We start from the raw sequence: 19,069 nt of genomic DNA on the forward strand, positions 1-19,069 counted from the left end.
CCCTATATCCTTGTTTATTAGGTCCATGATGAGTTCCATAGCTCTGAAGATCAGACTCGTCAGGCTAACTGGGTGATAATTTCTGGGGTCTGTAGTCGCTCCTCCTTTGAGGAAAGGGATGACTATAGCAGTGTGCCATTCGGTAAGGACAAAGCCTGAGGTGAGGCTGTGATTGAACAGGGAACACAGGTAAGGTGCCAGTTCACTCTGTAGTTCAAGAATTTAGAACTTCAAAAGTTTCAATCAAGTATCTTCAGAAAGAACACTTTCTCTAACATGTTTCTCCACTTTGACAGTGATCACCCTTTATCCCAAAAGAAAGGGATTATTAAAGGCCAACTTATAAGGGCTTTCCGTATTTGTAGCGAAGATATACTATTTCAGAAAGAAATACAGACCTTAAGAGCACTGTTTTTGGAAAAGAACTATCCCAGACATTTATTTGACACACTTTATACAGAAATTCTTTCTAAAAGAAAAGACGAATTTCATCCATTACTGGGTGAAGCGCATAGACAGGCCTTAGATAGTAAACATAAAGATTTGGGAAGGAAAGAGAAAGCCTTCATTCATACTTCTAACATTAATAGTTTAGATATAGAAAATACAATTTATAGATATTGGCCCATATTATTAATGAATGAAGATACTAACAAAATTATTTCCAACAAACCATACTTTGTAAGAAGGAAAAATATGAATTTAAAAAATCTTTTTGAAAATAATAAAGTATTAGGTACAAAAAATACTCAGCTTGAACAAGGTACCTTCAAGTGTAAGGCATGTAAACAATGTCCTTACATGATCAATAATAGAGGCTTATATTTGAAATCAAGAAAAATCAATCTTAGCTCACCAGGTCATTTCAATTGCAGTACAAAAGGGGTTGTTTACCTTGGGTTTTGCCAAAGTTGTTATGGATTTTATATTGGCAAAACGGAAAGAGAGTTAAGAAAAAGAGTGTACGAACATCTATATGAAATCAATAAGAAAAAAGTTTCAAGCACTCACTCACCTGTGAACAAATGAGTCTAAAATTTTTAGTATTAGAACAAGTGTGTTATAACCCTATGGGTGGTGATTGGGAGACATCCCTTGAATATAGGGAACTCCTATGGCAAATCAGATTAAATGCATCAAAACCCCCAGGGCTTAATGAGACTATTAGTCTTAGTAGCGTACTTAAACTCAGAAGGGCTAAATTATAAGACGGCTTCAGATCAATTTGGTTATTATTTCCTTTTTGTGTGTCAAAAATTTTTTAAAGCTGTTTAAATAATTGTACAATAACAGTTTTTTGTGAATACTAAAGGGACAATTTTATATTGGTAATACATTTTATCACATTTGTACCAGTATGATATTTGTGTTAAGATAATATAGTAACTAATGTATTATTTTTAAAGGACAGGATTTCTGTTTTTTAAGTATTCAATGTATTAATAAGGTGTTAACAATATAATAGGTTTTACACTCTGGTGTATGATTTTGTATTATTTTAATAACAGAAACATTAGAGTGATAAGTTTTCCAACAGAATACTTAGATCATTGGTTTATTAGCTATTTATTTTGTAAATTTTTTTCATGTTTATATTTGGTATTTTGTATCTATTAAGTATCAAATAATAGGACTGTGAAGGTAATGAACTTCAACGGTTTAATATTCGTTTTTTAAAAAAACAGTTTGGTTTTTTAATTTTATTTAATCATTTAATTGGTTAATTAATTCACTAATTGAATTATAATGAACAGAAAGCTGTATTTAAGACAGAACCTAACAGCACTTTGTATCTTGACAAAGCCTGGGAGAGCCCGGGTGAAAGCACTTGATTTGAATTTTCATTGTGGTCTTTGGTGAAAGCCATGTATATCAAATAAACAACTTCGTTCGATCTGTGGCACCTGTTGTACTTTCTGCTGTGAGCCTTGTTTTTTACCTGGACGGTACTTTTTTGGGATTCTTCCTTTCATGTAAAACACAGCCAGAGATATTGTCAGGTCCCATAGAAGATGCACTGTTGGCCTTGGACAGTGCTGTTTTAAACCTGTGCAGCAGTAACATTGGGTGCTTGGCAATCTACTGGTATTGTGATTGGTCCTTTGGGGGGAGGGAGAGGAGTAAAGTTAGCACTGAATCTGTCGGCCAGTATATTGGCACTATCTGTTGGCTCGGTACAGGAGGTACCATTCTGTAGTAGCTCAGAGCAAATCTGGGTATTGCCGTGGAGATGCTTTACATAACTATAGAAGGTCTTGTGGTTGTCTTTACTATCTGCTGCAATTCTGTTTTCATAGCTAGCTTTAGAAGATTTGATGAGGGATCTCAAACTTTTGGCGAGGTTGACAAGGTAGTTTTTCCAGTCTTGGGACTTCACCTTATTCCTCATCAGTTTCCTCCTTCTGTTGTACAGTTTGTTTATGGCAGGAGACCACCAGATTGGCTTCCTTTTTTTGAGGACAGTGTCTTAGTTCTATTGGGTATGGCGAGATCCATGCATTTGTGTACGTGTTTGCACAGTGCATTGGTGTATGATTCGGCAGTCATGCAACTATTCTCCATTTGTATGGGTCCCATGAAGTTAGCCACCTCTGTTTTTAGGAGCCCAAGGTTAGCTTTGGAGAAGTTTTTCATGGTGGGTTACCTTTGGGGGGGGGGGGGCTGTGTGTGGAAGGGATATGGATTTCCAAGCTGATTAGTTTGTGGTCGGATCTAACCAGGGAGGAGTTGACTATTGGCGTAGAGCAACGGTCGCCCATGTTAGTAATGACCAGGTCAAGGAATTTGCTACCTCTAGTGGGGGTAAGAATGAGCTGGTCCAGAGCACTGTAATTAATGAATTCTAGAAAGCATTGGGCAAGTGTATTGGTACATGAGTAGTTTTCCCAGTTAATGTAGGGGTAGTTGAAGTCGCCCAGTATGAGTGTGTTAGGTTGGACCCTAATATTCTCCAGGGTGCTTAGGAACGTGGAGTGTGAGTATTGGGATACGGTTGGGGACCTATAGCAGGCTATGACCTGAATCGCTGTCCTACTCAGTGTTGGCTGCACCTGAGGCATCTCAGATGCGTTATGTTGGGCTACCAGTCTGGAGGCGTGCGCATCCTTTATGAATATGGAAATACCACTGCCTTTGGTGCTTCGGTCCAAGTTCTGGGGCCAAAAGGTGTGGAATGAGTTATAGCCTGGTAGTGCAAGGGTGCTTTCTGCTGCCTTGAACCAGGTCACTGTTACAGCACAAATGTCAATGTTCTCCATTTTAAGGAGTGCTTCGAGTGAGTGCATTTTGAGAGTTAGACTTCTAGTGTTGAGCAACATGACTCTCAGACTGCATTTGTTTGTAGCTGTTACAGTGATAATTTGGTCTTTGGAACACCGCCTAAAAAAGGCACTATAGGGGTGGCAAGAGCCTTGGCCTGTATTCCAGAAACCCAGGGGTAACAGATGCAGGCCATCTCTGGCAAAGCATCAAGGTCTGTCAGTTATGTCACCCCAGGCATACAGATACTGGATCCCCTTAGAATGACACCAGAAACTTAGTCAGTTGTTGAAATCAATCATTTTCTGCTTGTGCTGTGGTATCATTCTGAATGATGGTAGGATGCTGTTCAGGGCTAGGGTCACACCTGCCTGGGCTACGTAATCAGAGAGCTCCTCCATGTCTCTTTTCATGTAGTCCAGGGAGGTATGTCTCAGGTCATTAACACCCACATGTACAATGACACAGTCATATTTGTACCTGTTGTTGAGGGACCTGAGTGTGTGTGTTACGTGGCGGATCCTGGCACCGGACAGGCAGCTGACTGTTACTTTCTCCTTATTCAACTTAGTGAGTGGGACATCAGTGTGCCTCTCTATCAAGTCACCTATGACTAGTGTGTTGGGCATGCTGTTTTCCCTTAGGGGCTTTGGTTGAGTGGCACACTGTTTGGGAGAGTTATGTGTCTCATCATTAGTGTTGTGTTGTGGTTGTCAGGTGCGTTTCTGCCTTGGAGGTCTCTGTTGTTTGTGTAGATTTTTATTGAGAGCCTCCAGGAAGGAGGGTGTGTGGTTTGTGTTTTTATATGAAGGTAGTGCTGGTGTGTGTTCTGGGGGGCTATGTGTTCATGTGGTGTGGTACAAGTGTTGACCTTCTTCTCTTGACCAGCTATTCTCATCTTGGCTGGAGTGTGTGTGGCTTCCAATTTGGATATATAAGTACATCTCTCACAAGTCTGAGTGCTGGGAGGTAAGAGGAGAGGGTTGTCAGTGTACATGAAGCAGTTGCTACATTGCCTCAGGATGCCCAAGTTCACCAGGTTAATAGGACAAAGCACAGGGAACTAACCTTTAGACATGCCTGGAGGGGTGGGCATTAATAAATACTGGAGCTGTTTCCTTGTAGAACGTTTAGTGCTGGTAGCACTTTTGTGTACTACAATAATTGCTACAGGAAGTCTGGTAAAGTGCTAAACTAATATGCTAGTAAAAGTGCAGGAGAGGGGAGAACTAACAGATCTAAGCGAAAAGTTGAAGAGCAGACTTTGGCAATGCTCAGAAGCTTACAAACATTCCTGGATACAGCAAATCTGTATCTAGACTAGATTAGTTACAGGAAAGGTGGGAAACAACCGCAGATGTGGACTTTTAAAACAGAAAGATGAAAGAGATGGAAAAACTGCCCAAACGGCCATTAATCTACAATTTCTGGGCCAGAAACCACTCCTCTTGTTGTAGACAGGCTACCTAGTGCTTACCACTCCCACTGATAAGCTAGAAAGCTTCCCTCCAACACAGAAAGGCTTGGGGGGGCTCAAAAGCTTACAAACACTACTGGATACAGCAAATCTGTACCTGGACTAGACTAGTTACAGGAAAAGCAGGGAACAAGCACAAACGCGGGCTTTTAAACCAAAAAGTTGAAAGAGATGGAAAAACTGCCCAATCGGCCAATAATCTACAATTTCTGGGCCAGAAACCACTCTTCTCGTGGAGGATAGGCTACCTAGTGCTTACCACTCTCACTGATAAGCTAGAAGGCTTTCCTCCAATACAGAAAGGCTTGGGGGCTCAGAAACTTACCAAAAGTCCTGGATACAGGAAATCTGTATCTGGACTAGACTAGTTACAGGAAAGGCAGGAAACAAAGTTAGATTTTTTTTTTTGGAAAGCAGCTACAATAGTACTAAAAATAAAGCAAATACAGTTTAAATAAATGCAATTTATTCAAAATGTATTCTGAACTAAATTCAGCTGCTGCTTTATTCAACTCTGAACAGTTAAGAAGTGCTGAAAAATATACTTATCAGTGGAGAAGCACACTCAGCACTCAGAACACAAGGCAATTTTTTTTTTGGAGCAGAAGATAATTCAAGGTTAAGAACCCAAGTGGGTTGGCCTTCTCAAATGTTCTCTCTGTAATACGTAGAATGAACACTAGACTGGGAGGAGTGTCCCAGATCATATTTACTGTAGGGGCGGGCAACGGCAATGCCACCAACTATAACAAACACCATAGGAATAGGGTGAGTATGAGGGAGAAAACCAGTTTCAGAAGAGATCAGGAACAAAAAATAATGCCAGCAAATATATAAAATAATTCAGTCAGCAAATATATAAAAAAATTTAGGCAAAAATTAAGATAATGCAGAACTCTGAAACGTTAAAGTGCCAAGAATTATACTCATCACCAATTATATTTCCAGATTGTTTGAGAGCACTCAAGCCAGAACACATGGAGTTTCTAACAGTGTGTGTGTGTATATATGTGTATATATATATATATATATATATATATATATATATATATATATACACACACATATACATACACACACGCACAACAGTCATTGCTGAGTCTGATTGAAGCACAAAACATTAAACTCATCAGCAATTACCATTAATTGCCATTAAGATTAATGAAAAAAAAGTAATTGCAAATGTAAACCAATTGGGGGCTTTGGCTCACACACCTCCAACACAGGGTCTCTGCCTTACACCTTCAAAAATTAAATATACTAACTCCAAGGTTGAACAAACTCAAAGAATGGAGAAAAGCCCTTGAATTATGTAAGCATCGATCAAATGAACTTTGTTTGTTACATAATTCAACCAGTCGTACCACCAATGAAAACACAAGCATTTTATCATCTGATGAAAGTTACCCAGTATAAATCACATAACATCTACATATACCCACGTGTGTGTGTGTGTGTGTGTGTGTGTGTGTGTGTGTGTGTGTGTGTGTGTGTGTGTGTGTGTATATATATATATATATATATATATATATATATATATGTAAACACATGGCATGCACACCTATGGGTCACTGATTAATTCAACATGTTGCATCCTTGGGATGTAAAAGAAAACTAGATTTGGGATCCAGTGAACTCCACACATGGAAGAAATGCAAAATCTGCAAAAAGGTACCATAACCAAGAACCAGTCTGGAGAACCAAGCACTGTGTGGCAGCAATACCTACTGCTGGGTGACTGGGACACCCTAAACACTGATTTACATAGAAAGAAGGAAAAAAGAACGAACAGCAAATTCAATACAATTCTCCATACACATTACAGACAAACAAGAGAAGAGCAAATGCCAACAAAAAGTATCGCTCATCAATTATTAAAATTTTAAGGCAGTGCACAATATAAACTTTGTCAGGCACACAGCATAAATACACACAGAGTAAGGAAAACAGCAGCAGAAAGTGAAATGAGCTGTTAATACATAACTGAAGAACAGCAGCAATGGGGCATTTCAAGATATTAGAAGCTCCTAACCTGAAAACAATCCAAGAAAAAGGCCTCATTCACATCCACATTCAATCAAACCTGAGGCACAGACATGGAAAACAAGTGCTGACTCAAAGACTATATCAACATAGGCAGGAATGAGTAGAAAATGATGTTATGAAATATGGAGGTAGGAAGGTAATCACACATGAGCAAAGCAAGAAATCAACCCAAACAGGAAAAGAAATGGCATCCATGAGTTACACTGGGCTTAGCCATGGCAAAATGAGAAATGTTATTCTAGGCATGTGTGCCAGAATGACAATCAATCAATCAATAAATAAAGACGACATACTGTAAAATGGCATCATCATGTGAAAGTCTGTAAAAATATAACTGTAGCAATAAAATGCCTTGAAGGGGAAAAGTTATTAAGGCGTAAAAAACATACTAATTTCAGGAATAATGAACTTGATGACATTCTGTTTTATAAGGAGGAGCTTACAGCATCAGTAAAGGATCATACTTATCCTTATATACTCAAAACAGAGGTGACAAAGATAAAAGCAGCATCAGTTTTAAGGGGCATGTAGTAGGAGGACCCAGAAAACCAAGCCCAACCTTGTATGTAGACAAAAGACTACCTCTTTGCTTTTCACAAGACTGAGTAAAAGGTAGCCTGAATTAAGCCAATTTACTACACATATAAGGCATTCTAACAAGCAAAATCCAACAACAAATGAGAACCATGAGAGGTGTAGGACAAAATAATCAAACAAAACAAGTAAGAGGAAAGAGTTCAAGGAAATCACTGAAATAATGGGAGTGCAACACAATACAGAATATGGAGTCCTTAGTGATATCATTGCATTGCAACAACAAAAGCAATGACACAAATAGGAAAAAAAACAATACTAAGAAAAAATAAATAAATAAAGTACCTCAGCTATTTAACAGTCTACAAGTATTTAGACTTTGAGTTTTCTTTTAAGTAGTTTTAAATATATATAACAACTGAGGGGAATTTTAGCTTATTAATATGGTGAATATGCAAAACAGAAGAGTGAAAGAAGAGATACAAAGGTGAAGGAAACATTCCTGTGGCTGTAACAGAGAATTGGTATGTGTGGAACTATACCCAAGGTGATGCAATAAAAAACATTTAAACCAAACAGCAATATTCAGTGAAATGTAATCAACTCATCTACGCCAAGGTGGTGCCATGATGCTCTGTATGAGTTTAAGACAAATTTGAAGTCAATGGCATATGTTCAGTGACAAGTTGATGAGAGTGAGAGGATATATCTGATAACAGAAATAAAGAATCTTACTCAGTACAGACCTGTTTTGGGGTTAACAGAGAAGGTGGCTAGCAAAGCAGTCAACTTTTGTCTCCTAGAAACTTTCACAGAAAATTGTGAACATGATGAGAAGATACATTTGTGTGATTATACAAAATGTAACACAAACACTACCTCCATTAAGAGAACATGAAGTTACCTTCAAACCAGGAGGCACTGTCCTCATCTTGGCTTGTGTGCTGAAGAACATGGCTGCGAGTGTGTTAAAACTGATCTTGTTTGCTTAGTACTATCGCCATCTTTTGGCCAAAGACACATCCAGGTGAAGTGGAAATAAAGAGATGCAACCTGAATTTTGCCAATCTATCTTTATGTAAGGTGTAACAGACTGATGAAGGGTGAATGAATTAACACGTATTTGTTTATTTACTTTATGTTTAATAAATAAAAAAAAACAGCAAAGCTTCAAAAATATATTATTGTGGGACATGAGAATCTAGTTAGCTGCTTCTGCTCTTACAATACATACCATAAGCAGGCTGCACTGTGTTCTACATCAAAAGGTATGATGAAAGCAAGGGAATAAGCAGCAAGCCTTCTCCAAACTGCCCCTTCAGTATTCTTAGGATTAAATACTAATTAACATTACTTACCTTCTCCTGTATTTCTTGCCACAGTCAGTGCCCAGATTAGGTTTCAAAGGAAACTCATGAGTGGCTAAGTGCTTGTAGGTCTTAGTCCAAGCCTTGTCTAAAGGGGAAAATGAAACAAAGTAATTGTGTCACATAATCAACTCTGCAAATGTCCATAACTAGTTAAAATGTTTGAATATTTAAAATGCTGCATGTTATCAATATAGCTACTCAGAGTTAGTTACCAGAAGAAATGAATATATAATAAATTCACCTTTAATAAGGCATGCAATGAGCGGACACCATTGGTAAGTTCATACTTACATGCCTGCTTGCAAGTCCTGCCATTAAGCATCTAACAAAGCCTTTCAGTGGAAACATGTACATGTAGTCATGCCTCTGGCATCTGGTTATAAAAATGTTTTATTCCACACTGTTTGACCCCTTTTGATAACTGGCAAAAAAAAAGAAATCAGAATAATACCTTTCTCACAGGAGACAAATTATTGTTCTGTTGCAACCAATCCATTTAATGAATCAACTTCAAAATTGGTAGCATGGAGCATTATAATGTGAACATAAAAAAAAGGAAATTCAAATAAAATTTAAGGGAATCTTTCAATTAAAAATGTTTACTTAATTTTCTTAAATATGTAAGTAAAATTCAGTTCTCTTTAATTCAGTCAGCATTTTCATTGTGCTACATACAAAACATTTTGCGGTAGTTTGACTCCTTGTTTATAAAACTGCAGTCTCAAAAATGGGTCGATAAGCTCACAAAATGTTCAGTTTGCTAAAATATTGTTCTACAGTTAGGTCCCTAGATTTGCTCTTGTCTTCAAAAGTGAAAGAGTAGCAGTACAGTGGACTTTAATGAAGAGATTCTAATTTTTAATGCCACATTTTTAAAAATGAACATTTTCACATATGCAAAATCACATATGGCAAATTTCACAAACATGATTTTTCACTGCACAGAGCCAGTTAACAGAAAGATGGCCTGCATAGTACTAAGCATGATCCATAGAAAACAAAGCAACCTGTAAATAACAGATCCAGTACTGTGCAAACAATCTAATGTTATGTAACTTGTATGAAAACGAACAATGAATATGCAAAGAAATGCTACACAGTTAAGAGACAGTACAGCTTAGGTCCCCATAGTCTTCATTGAAGTCTATGATGCAGTGAGGAAAGAAATAGGTACTGACTGGATTGAAACTTCTATGAAGTAATCTGAAATGTGGACAGAAAAGACCTCTCTGGATGAAGAAACTCTCCCTACTCTCCAGACCCCCCCCCCCCCCGGCACAAAGAAATGTCAATGCACATATTGCACACCACTGACACAGACAAGCACACTGACACTACTAATGGATATGCACAGCCACAGCAACACATATTCAAACATGTGCTCATACAACACTACTCTCAGTTACAAGAAAATCCAAAGCCGATGAGAGTGGACTGGTACAAAGCAGTACTGTGCAAGGGTGCCAGGATCCATAGTGTAACACATGGGACATGTTTCTTTAAATAGTGGGTGCTCTTAGTGTGCACAATATGCCAGGAGTCACGTGATCTTGCATCACATGTACTACATCACACACTTTAAGTGATGGGGAAGTTGGCAATATGTAAATATGTACTGGTCTCTTTACTTAGCAACCTGACATTACCAAAAGTTTTATATGGCATCAGAAGTAACTCGTTGTGAAGCCCTCAGAGCTGTGTCATGTTTCATTCAGAAATGGTATAAATGCAGCCCACCAAGCAACCTATTGTTGTGGCCAGTCTAGTACAGAATCAGAAACTCTGGATCCAGAAAATTTATTTACTCCCAGCTGTGACTGGAATATTCAAAAAGCCTGAAACTGTACAGTGTGCTAAATTGTTGCATGCTGAAAGGAAAGTAGCCCTGAAAGCTTATAATATATTTGAGTTCTGACGGGAAAAAAACAGGATATTGTTGTGATGAGACGGAAATTTTGAAGCTACTGTAAAATGAAGAAAATACACCATATACTCACCATTTGCTCGTCACAAAAATACAGACTCCCACAAAGCCTACAAATGTTTATGTTACTGAATTAAAAAACTGAGCAAAAGCTGTGAACTTACTGAGCTGCTTAATTTAGTGATGACATAATTGTGCATGGTATAAGAACAGTTAATTTAAGGGCCAGGTTGTTAAGTGAAGTTTTAAAGTTAAATAAAACACGATATGTGTGAAAAGTGTATGAAATTACAACTTCATGAAGTGAGGAAGTTGAAGTCTGTAAAGTTGTAGGCCATGAAAAAGAAACAGAATAAGAATTGGTCAAGACTGTAATGGTAGCAAGGCAAGCAGACCTAGAAAGGACAGAAAATATGAGACAGATATTTATCACGTTTATAGCCACACATCCTTCACATTTTATAGGTGTTCAGAATATAATCAGGTGTGTGAAACTGTGGCAATAAGAATCACTTTTGAAAGAAAAGTAAAAAGAAAGAGAAGCATTGTTTCATTCAACATATTTGAAAGAAGTGAATTGTCATGAAAATTAACTGATTCTGGGTACAATAATTTAAAACAGTAAACACAGTCAATGCAATGCAATAATGTGTCACTGCAAGTCTGTGAACAGGATCAACCACAAATCTGGCAAAAAAGCTCAGATATATTTGAAACACGGTTTTTAAATTAGACACTAGGGCAGACTATAAAACAATTCCTGCTAAATGTTTGAAGTGATAAGTCTCAAAAAAGAGTGCATTAAAAGCTGCTTCCAAGTGCGGAGTCCTGATGGATTACATAGGTAATCAAAAACACCAAGTCAAAAGTTGCTTGCTTCCTCACATTAAAATAATAAATATACCATTCAGCTTTAGTAAGTTGAATGGAATCAAAATAATGTGTGTATTCGTCTGACTTGCTAGAGACTTGGAATGGTGAAAATAATTCAAAATGTAAATACACAGTCATGAAGTAAAGATATAAAGACAGTGCGGTGTGATAATTCACTTTCTATTTATTTATTAATTTTAGCAGTTTGCCAGGACTTGCAGAAGAACATGATATTTAAACTCTGCAATTGTGACAGTAGTGCATGTATCTGTAGCCTTAAGGAACAGACGTGAAACAGAAATGAGCAAAACAGACAGCCTGTATGTGAAGAACAAAGAAAAGTACAGTACGGCAAGATATGAATATGAAGAAATCTGCAAGATTTCAATAGTGTATAAAAAGGAAAAAAACACGTTGTACAGTAGAAGAGTTTTCAACCAAGCCCAATACAAAGTAATTTTCTGCATGCAAATTAGGGCTTGTGGCAAATTAAACCTGATAAAGAGTTCCATGTTATAAACATTTAACATATACATGGGAAACTAGACATTAAAATCTTCCATTTGGTATTTCATCATCATATGAAGTGTTTCAGACAATAACTGCACAGATGGGTGACTGGAGTGAAGGTGTTGTGAATATAATTGATGGTATGCCAGTTTTGTGTTATTGCGAAAACTAAAAAGTAATCATCTGTTTGCCAAAAACAAGAAAACAATACAGATAAAGGAAGGAGAGGAAAGCGAAAATAGGGAAGAAGAGAAGATAAAGGAACAAGGTAATTAGAAACATAAGGTATAGTCACTAGTACCTGAAAAAAGTGAAAGGGGGTAGTAGATGGCAACTTTGCTAATTTGGTTCATCTGAATATAACCTTCAGAAAAATACCGATCCACAAATTATTGTTTCATCATTATTGTTCCAGAAAAAATAATGAAATAGATTTCTATCTGTCAAGAGTAATATTTTAGTAGTTATATATGCAAATAGAAACTCGTCTTAACAAATTCTCAAAACAACCAAACAGAAAAAGGTTAAAATCAATCTGCATTATGTGAAATATTAGTACCAAAATGTAAGACGCTCTACTGTTCTGTTTTGCCAGTTCTTGACCTCAGAACAGTCGCACCAAAAATGGATTAAATGATGTTGCCTACAGGACTAATAAATAAAACAAAAAGGCTGTAGCTTAACAAATGCAACCTCTTGAATCAATAACATACTGGCAAGAATATATTTTATTAAGTGAAAATATCTTCAGAATAGATTAAATATTTACTCAGATCTTTCCATAGATTGTCCAAGTTTAATTTTAGTTTCAAGTGTTTACTCCCTGAATTACTAGCCAGTACATTCTCCAAACATTCCAAGTCAGGTAAAAACAGTTTATGCTCTACATCTTAAACTCTCCCATAAAATTCTTTTATATTGCTGATAACTTTCTAATACCCACTTAATATATCAACAGAGCTATGTTAAAAGTTGTAATATCCGTACATCGATTATTCGAACAGTCAGTTATTCGAACTGGCCTTCCATAGCTTTTAGGTAGGAAAAATCCTAAAGTCTGAATATGCAAACATTATACATATTCATCTCAGCATATTTTTTGAGCCTGTAGCCAGCTCATGTGTGAAAAATATTCTTTATTGTCCACTGGAATCGCTGAATGGATGAAAAGTGTATTTCTGCATGCTGAAAAAAATATGATTTTAGACTTTTGTTATCCAGTTCATTTATATGTTTGATTATCTGAACTACCTTGGGTCCCAATTAGTTTGGATGATCGACTCTCTACTGTACTAAGAAGATAGTGTAGTCAGAAAGAATTCCCTATGTATATCTCTCTCAGCTTTCTATTCTGTTACATCAAACTGATGAATCTGAAACTATATATTCTCCTCATCTTTTCTTTGTATTCAAACATATTTTTATGAAGTGATAGTCAGGGGAGGTATTATCCTGAATTTCCAATAGCCATTTGACTGAAATTGTACTGCACACCATGGGAGATCAGAAAAGCATAGATTTTTTTTTTGTGCCAATGGTCTTGTTACTCACGTCTGTGGAATTCTAGGGGGTTTTTCAGCTCCACAAATTTTTGACAAGCAAGTGTCTAACAATTAGAAGCCAGTATTACAGACATGAGCAAATAAATATAATTAGAAGAAGGAAGCAAGACACATGGAAACCAATAAACTAAAGCAATAACTAAAATAAGTGAAATAATACCCATTCTTAGTTTGATTTGGTACAAGTAATGTATGGATATAGTGCCATGCTTGTTTGGCCCCCATAACACTAATAAATCTATAAACTAAAGCTGTACTACATGTGGGCCCTTTCATGCACAGAGGAATTAAAAAAATAATAACAATCAAGTAGGTACATTTCCCATAGACTACTATGAGATCTGTGTAAATTCAGATTTTCTTCCTGCAGTTTCTGTAAATGACCGTATAACTATTACAACTTTTTTTTCTGCTCTAACTCCTCAAGCCCCGGGGGAAAAAAAAGTTCCATATTGTCAAGTTGTGTTGTACACTATTTTTGATTCAGTGCAGCTTGACAGGGCAGCAAACCTTTTCCAAATGAAGTGGCAAAACAAATCAATGCACTCATTGTCTACACTACCAGCCAAAATACTTTTCCTTTGTAAAAAAACTATGACTTATGCTCAAAAGAGAAGTAAGGCCAAATTCTATAAAAGTTTGTATAAAGCACAGAAATATGGAAATCAAAAAAGATACAAATGGAAATGTTTATAGAAAAATTAAATATGCCAAGGTTAGAGGTAGGTGAGGCTCATTTACTAATGGTTAGGATAGGAGGAGAGGAGATAAAATGTGTGATATATATCCAATCTACAGGAAAGTCCCCAGGAATAGATGGTATTCCTGTGGATGTCTGGAAGCTAGGAAGAAAAAACTGATAAAGATCTGGAAGGTTTTGTTTAACAGTATTTTTAGAGAAGAACCAACATCATAGAAGAAAGCAGTGGTATGTGTAATACCTAAAGAGGGTAAAGATTTACTGGACCCAGCTTCATACAGGCCCATTTTAATACTAAACCATGATTATAAAGTGTTTATGTCTACAATGGCTAGAAGAATGACAAAAGTAATGCCAAAATTGACAGATATGCATCAATGTGGTTTTGTGCAGGGGAGGCAAACATTTGACAGCATTAACAGAACAGTGATTATCCAGAGGGAAGCAGAATGTAAGAAAATACCACTGTTGTTGACAGGTCTTGATGCAGAGAAAGCATTTGACAGAGTAAACTGGGACTTTAAGAGCAGGGCAATGGAAGCATTTAGATTGCCTGAAAAAAAATTATAAGGTTGAGTAGGAAGATATATGTGGGAACAGAGGTGAAAATTAAACTGGGTGGGGTCCTTTCTGAAAATTTCTGCTTGAGCAGAGAAACCAGTCAGCGGTGTGTCCTTTTTCCCTTTATTATTTGCATTATATTTAGAACCACTGACAAAGAAAATAACTCAGAAATTCAAGGATATAACTGGTATGGTAGTCAGGAAAAGCTACCTCTATTTGCAGAAGATATTAATTTATACCTGACAAAACTAGAAAGAGACATTACAGTGTTGTGGAACATTTTGAGACAGTTTCAAATCTTTTCGGGACACAAAATTAATGAAGCTAAAACAAAGGCAATCACAGTAAATTATGTACTCACATACAAATATCCTTATTTATGGGGACAAGATAAAATGAGGTATGCAGGACTATGCATTAAAAATAATTCTGGTGTCGCAGCTAAGGATATGTGGGAAGAGACCAAACAAAAGGTAATACAAAAACTGAGAAAATGGAAGCTTTGTTATATGGATATGGGTAAAAAGATATAAGCAGTCAAATGTTTTTATTCCCTTTAGTCTTATACACAGGTCAGGCATATTTTTAGCAACCAGAGGAGAAGTTGTGGATAGCAATTAATAAAGAGTTGAAGGACTTTATCTGGGAGGGGAAGATGGTAAGAGTCAAGTGGGATAAGCTGATTCTTTCAGTGGAACAGGGCGGATTGGGATTACTTGAAGGGGTATTTCAAAGCTATGCAGTTAGGGCTCCTGAATACAGCACAAGCAGAAAACTATAATTCAAAGTAGAAAGGGATGATGTTGAAACAGGAGGAAGATTAAGAAACAAGGAGAGACTTGGATATTAGATGCAGGCTTTTAAGGAGAATAACAATACTCATATGGGGGGGGGTGGAGCCTGAATGGCTAACTGAAAGCAGCAGTATTTTAGAGCTTCATATAACTAGTTAAATAAGACAGGAAAAATATTCTTTTTTTTTCTTCAAAGTATAAAATGTTATAGATAAAGGACTCATTTACATAATTACGAAACTTTGGTGAAGTTTTGCAAACGATTTCCTGTCAAAAGGCTTGGAGATATATTCACTTGTTAAAATGAGCAACTCAAAGAATTCTCACCAGGATGCTGTCTTAAAGAAGGAACTACAACAAATGGCATCTACCCTGCAGTTGTTGTCTTGGAAGATGGATGATTTTAAAGAGAACCTAGAAAATCTTAAAACAAGCAGTCAAAAACAGGCTGACACCCTCAAGGAAATGCTACAACACCACCAGACAAGGATAACAGGAACAGAGGTTTCTCTAAATGACTTAGAAAGCAGAATTAAGGAAGAGGAAACACAAAAAGAACTGCTTCTTAAACAAAACACTTGGTTGGTTAATAAAGTAGATGACTTGGAAAAAAGGGAGAGGAAAAATAACAATAGGATTTTCAGATTACCTGAAAACACAGAAGGTGAGGATATTATTTCCTTTTTATCAAGCTGGATCCCTGACTTTTTTAAATTTAAAAGAAGGACTTTCCTTTGGCATTGAAAGGGCACACAGAGCTATTGGGAAACTTGCCACTAACTCAAACTCTCCTCCTAGGTCAATAATTATCAAATTTCTTTCATACTTGGACAAGGAACTGATTTCAAGATCTGCATGGAGGAAGGCACCTCCAAAATATAAACAGAGCCTGATAAGATTTGATAACGACTATTCATCTAGAATAATGGAACAAAGGAAAAAAGTGTGGCCAATGATAAAGTTTCTAAAACAAAATAACATCAAGGCACAACTTACATATCCAGCTAAGGTAAGAATACTGTATGCCACCGAGATGAGGACTTTTATTGACTTAGAGCAAGCCTTTTCATTTATTAAAACTAATAATGTGATTACTTTACCAGAAGATGTGGAATGGATGTAACCTTCTCTCAAGAGAACAAAAGAAACAAATGTCTGGACAGATGTCAAAAAGAAGAAGCAAACGACTGATACTGTTGCAGCCAAATCTCTTAAAGCATCTACTATGATATGAATTGTTTTAACATAACTTTAAAGGACCAGTTTTACTGCTTGGAATTTTAAAACAAAGGTAACTAACTACTGGAATCTTTATCTATATTTTTTGAAAATAGATGACACGAGAGTTTTCACATTACCTCAGGTATGTAAAACAGGGTACTTTTCTTTCACAGAAGGATGGTTATATAGCACATAAAATATTTATACTGTAAATCAACATACATAGTATATGTGTATTTTCTCTTTTCTTTCTCTCTTCTCTCTTTTCTCATTATTTATTTTAACTGCATCTTGTCTCCCTTTCTAAATTCTCTCCTATTTACTATACTAATATAGTTTGTATATATTTACTAACCCACTATCTATACATAGATAAATAAACAGTCTAAAATAATATAGCGTTATGGTAGACTAATTGGAATAGTGAACTTAATTGTTAATACAATATTTATTAGATTAATGATGATCACTGTTATGCTTATTGGGACTGGGGACATGTTCGTGATTAACTCTGAAATGTTCCATTCATGTATATATGTCCTTTGAATTATTTCCTTTTAGTACTGTTTGTTTTTCGGCTTTTTCCCGGTAAGGGGTCAGCACAGTGGAACTCTGGTCCGCTAATGACTGGCAGTAGATTTTTACAAAATGTCGAGGTGCCAGTTCGACGCCCAACCTTCAACAAAGGCACTCCCATTTACACACGCATGCCTTTCGAACGCTACCCAACCGTGGGGAGGACATACAGACTCCACACAGAAGGTACTCCCAAGCCAAGCTGAGAATCGAACGGTAGAACCTCTTGCTGTGAGGTAACAACACTACCGCCGTACCACCACGGCATATTTCCTTTTAGTATTAACAAATACATTAAAAAAAAAGGTGGCGAAAAATGAACTGCTGGTTAAGAGAAGTGAAGCTTTCTTCACATTCTATTTGTGTTCCCATAGCAACAGTAAACAACTATGCTGCAGGTTCTAAGGACACTGTGAACCTGCAAAGTGCATTTAGACTCACAGACAACAAATAAGAAAAAATAATGTTGTTTAGTTATTAAACAGAAAAACAACCTAAGCAAGGTAAAATAAATACATAATAGGACTATTTGTAAATATTTTGATTTATCCTCATAGGATTACATATTTCTGGAAACACAAGTGAAATGTTCCCAAACTAAGGGTACTTAAATGTAGCTGGTTGATTAAAAAGTATAACTCAGTTTAACATGCTGATTTCACAAGCTGTCTGCACTGCAAAAGTTACATTTTATATGTTACGTTTTGCAACATATTATCATTGCAGTTACCTTACACACTGTACAAACTCACTTGGTAACTGATACTTATTCATTTAAAATATCAGTTTAAATATTGAATGTGCCCTTGAAATGCTATCGACATTTTGGCAAAATAGAATCTGAACTGTAAAATGAATGATTTGAATGAAGTGAAGTAATGCATAGATTTCAAAGACAGTTCTAGACACTACAGTAAAAGTAAAAATATATATTCACAAGGAAGTATTGAGATGTTTTAGTCTTCCAGTTAAAATAGCTTACTGTCAACATTTTGTGATATCAGAAAGTTTGAAGAGCTAGGAAATGACTATTCTTTGCCTTTATAATGATTATTAGACAGATGTTAGACTCTTAGTTTAATGAATTGTGACATATGTTTATGAGGAAAAGTGGACACAGTTACTCACATTGGACTACACATTCCTGGAAACTCAGCTGAAATGTCCCAAAATAACTTGTGAATTTAAATGAAAATGGCTGATTAATAAACATAATTTACTTTAACAACCTGAATCCATAAGCCATCTGCTGTATACATGCTAAATTATATATGTCACTTGCACATGAAAAAATACATATTTTTGCAACATGCTTATATTTGCACTTGTGGCTGCTTGTGGCTGAAAATTATCAGATACAGTAAGGACACATTCAGCCAAGACAGAAGTTTTTTAGGACAAGCATGTAAGACATGTAGCTACTCTACAGACGGATATAGATTAAGTAATGGATTTACCAAAGCTCTGAAATGAAACACTCTGAAGTAGATACAATGAGGAAGTAATCATCACAAGTAAATTATCATCCAAACAACTGATGGAAAGTTGCTTAGAAGAAACAGGAAAAGGATTCAATATTAGTATGTCACAAAATAATTGCCTTTCAGATTCTATATCTCATTAAGAGACAATGACTGATTGTTGCTTCAAGAACTAGAAA

The 19,069-nt window shown here is 36.4% G+C and overlaps 1 protein-coding gene across 2 annotated transcripts in view; it reads right to left on the minus strand.

Annotated features, from left to right (window-relative positions):
• The window catches only part of LOC122796468 (zinc finger protein 2 homolog), a 1,186,442-nt gene that overhangs the window by 994,186 nt on the left and 173,187 nt on the right, over positions 1-19,069 (minus strand). For both annotated transcript variants that reach the window (XM_044064969.1, XM_044064970.1), the window contains exon 3: positions 8,674-8,770. In XM_044064969.1, the coding sequence (XP_043920904.1) occupies positions 8,674-8,770 (97 nt within the window). The remainder of the gene's footprint in view (positions 1-8,673; positions 8,771-19,069) is intronic.

This window comes from Protopterus annectens, chromosome 3.part0, assembly GCF_019279795.1.
Source record: "Protopterus annectens isolate FY-2018-M chromosome 3.part0, PAN1.0, whole genome shotgun sequence".
Classification (NCBI taxonomy): domain Eukaryota; kingdom Metazoa; phylum Chordata; order Ceratodontiformes; family Protopteridae; genus Protopterus; species Protopterus annectens.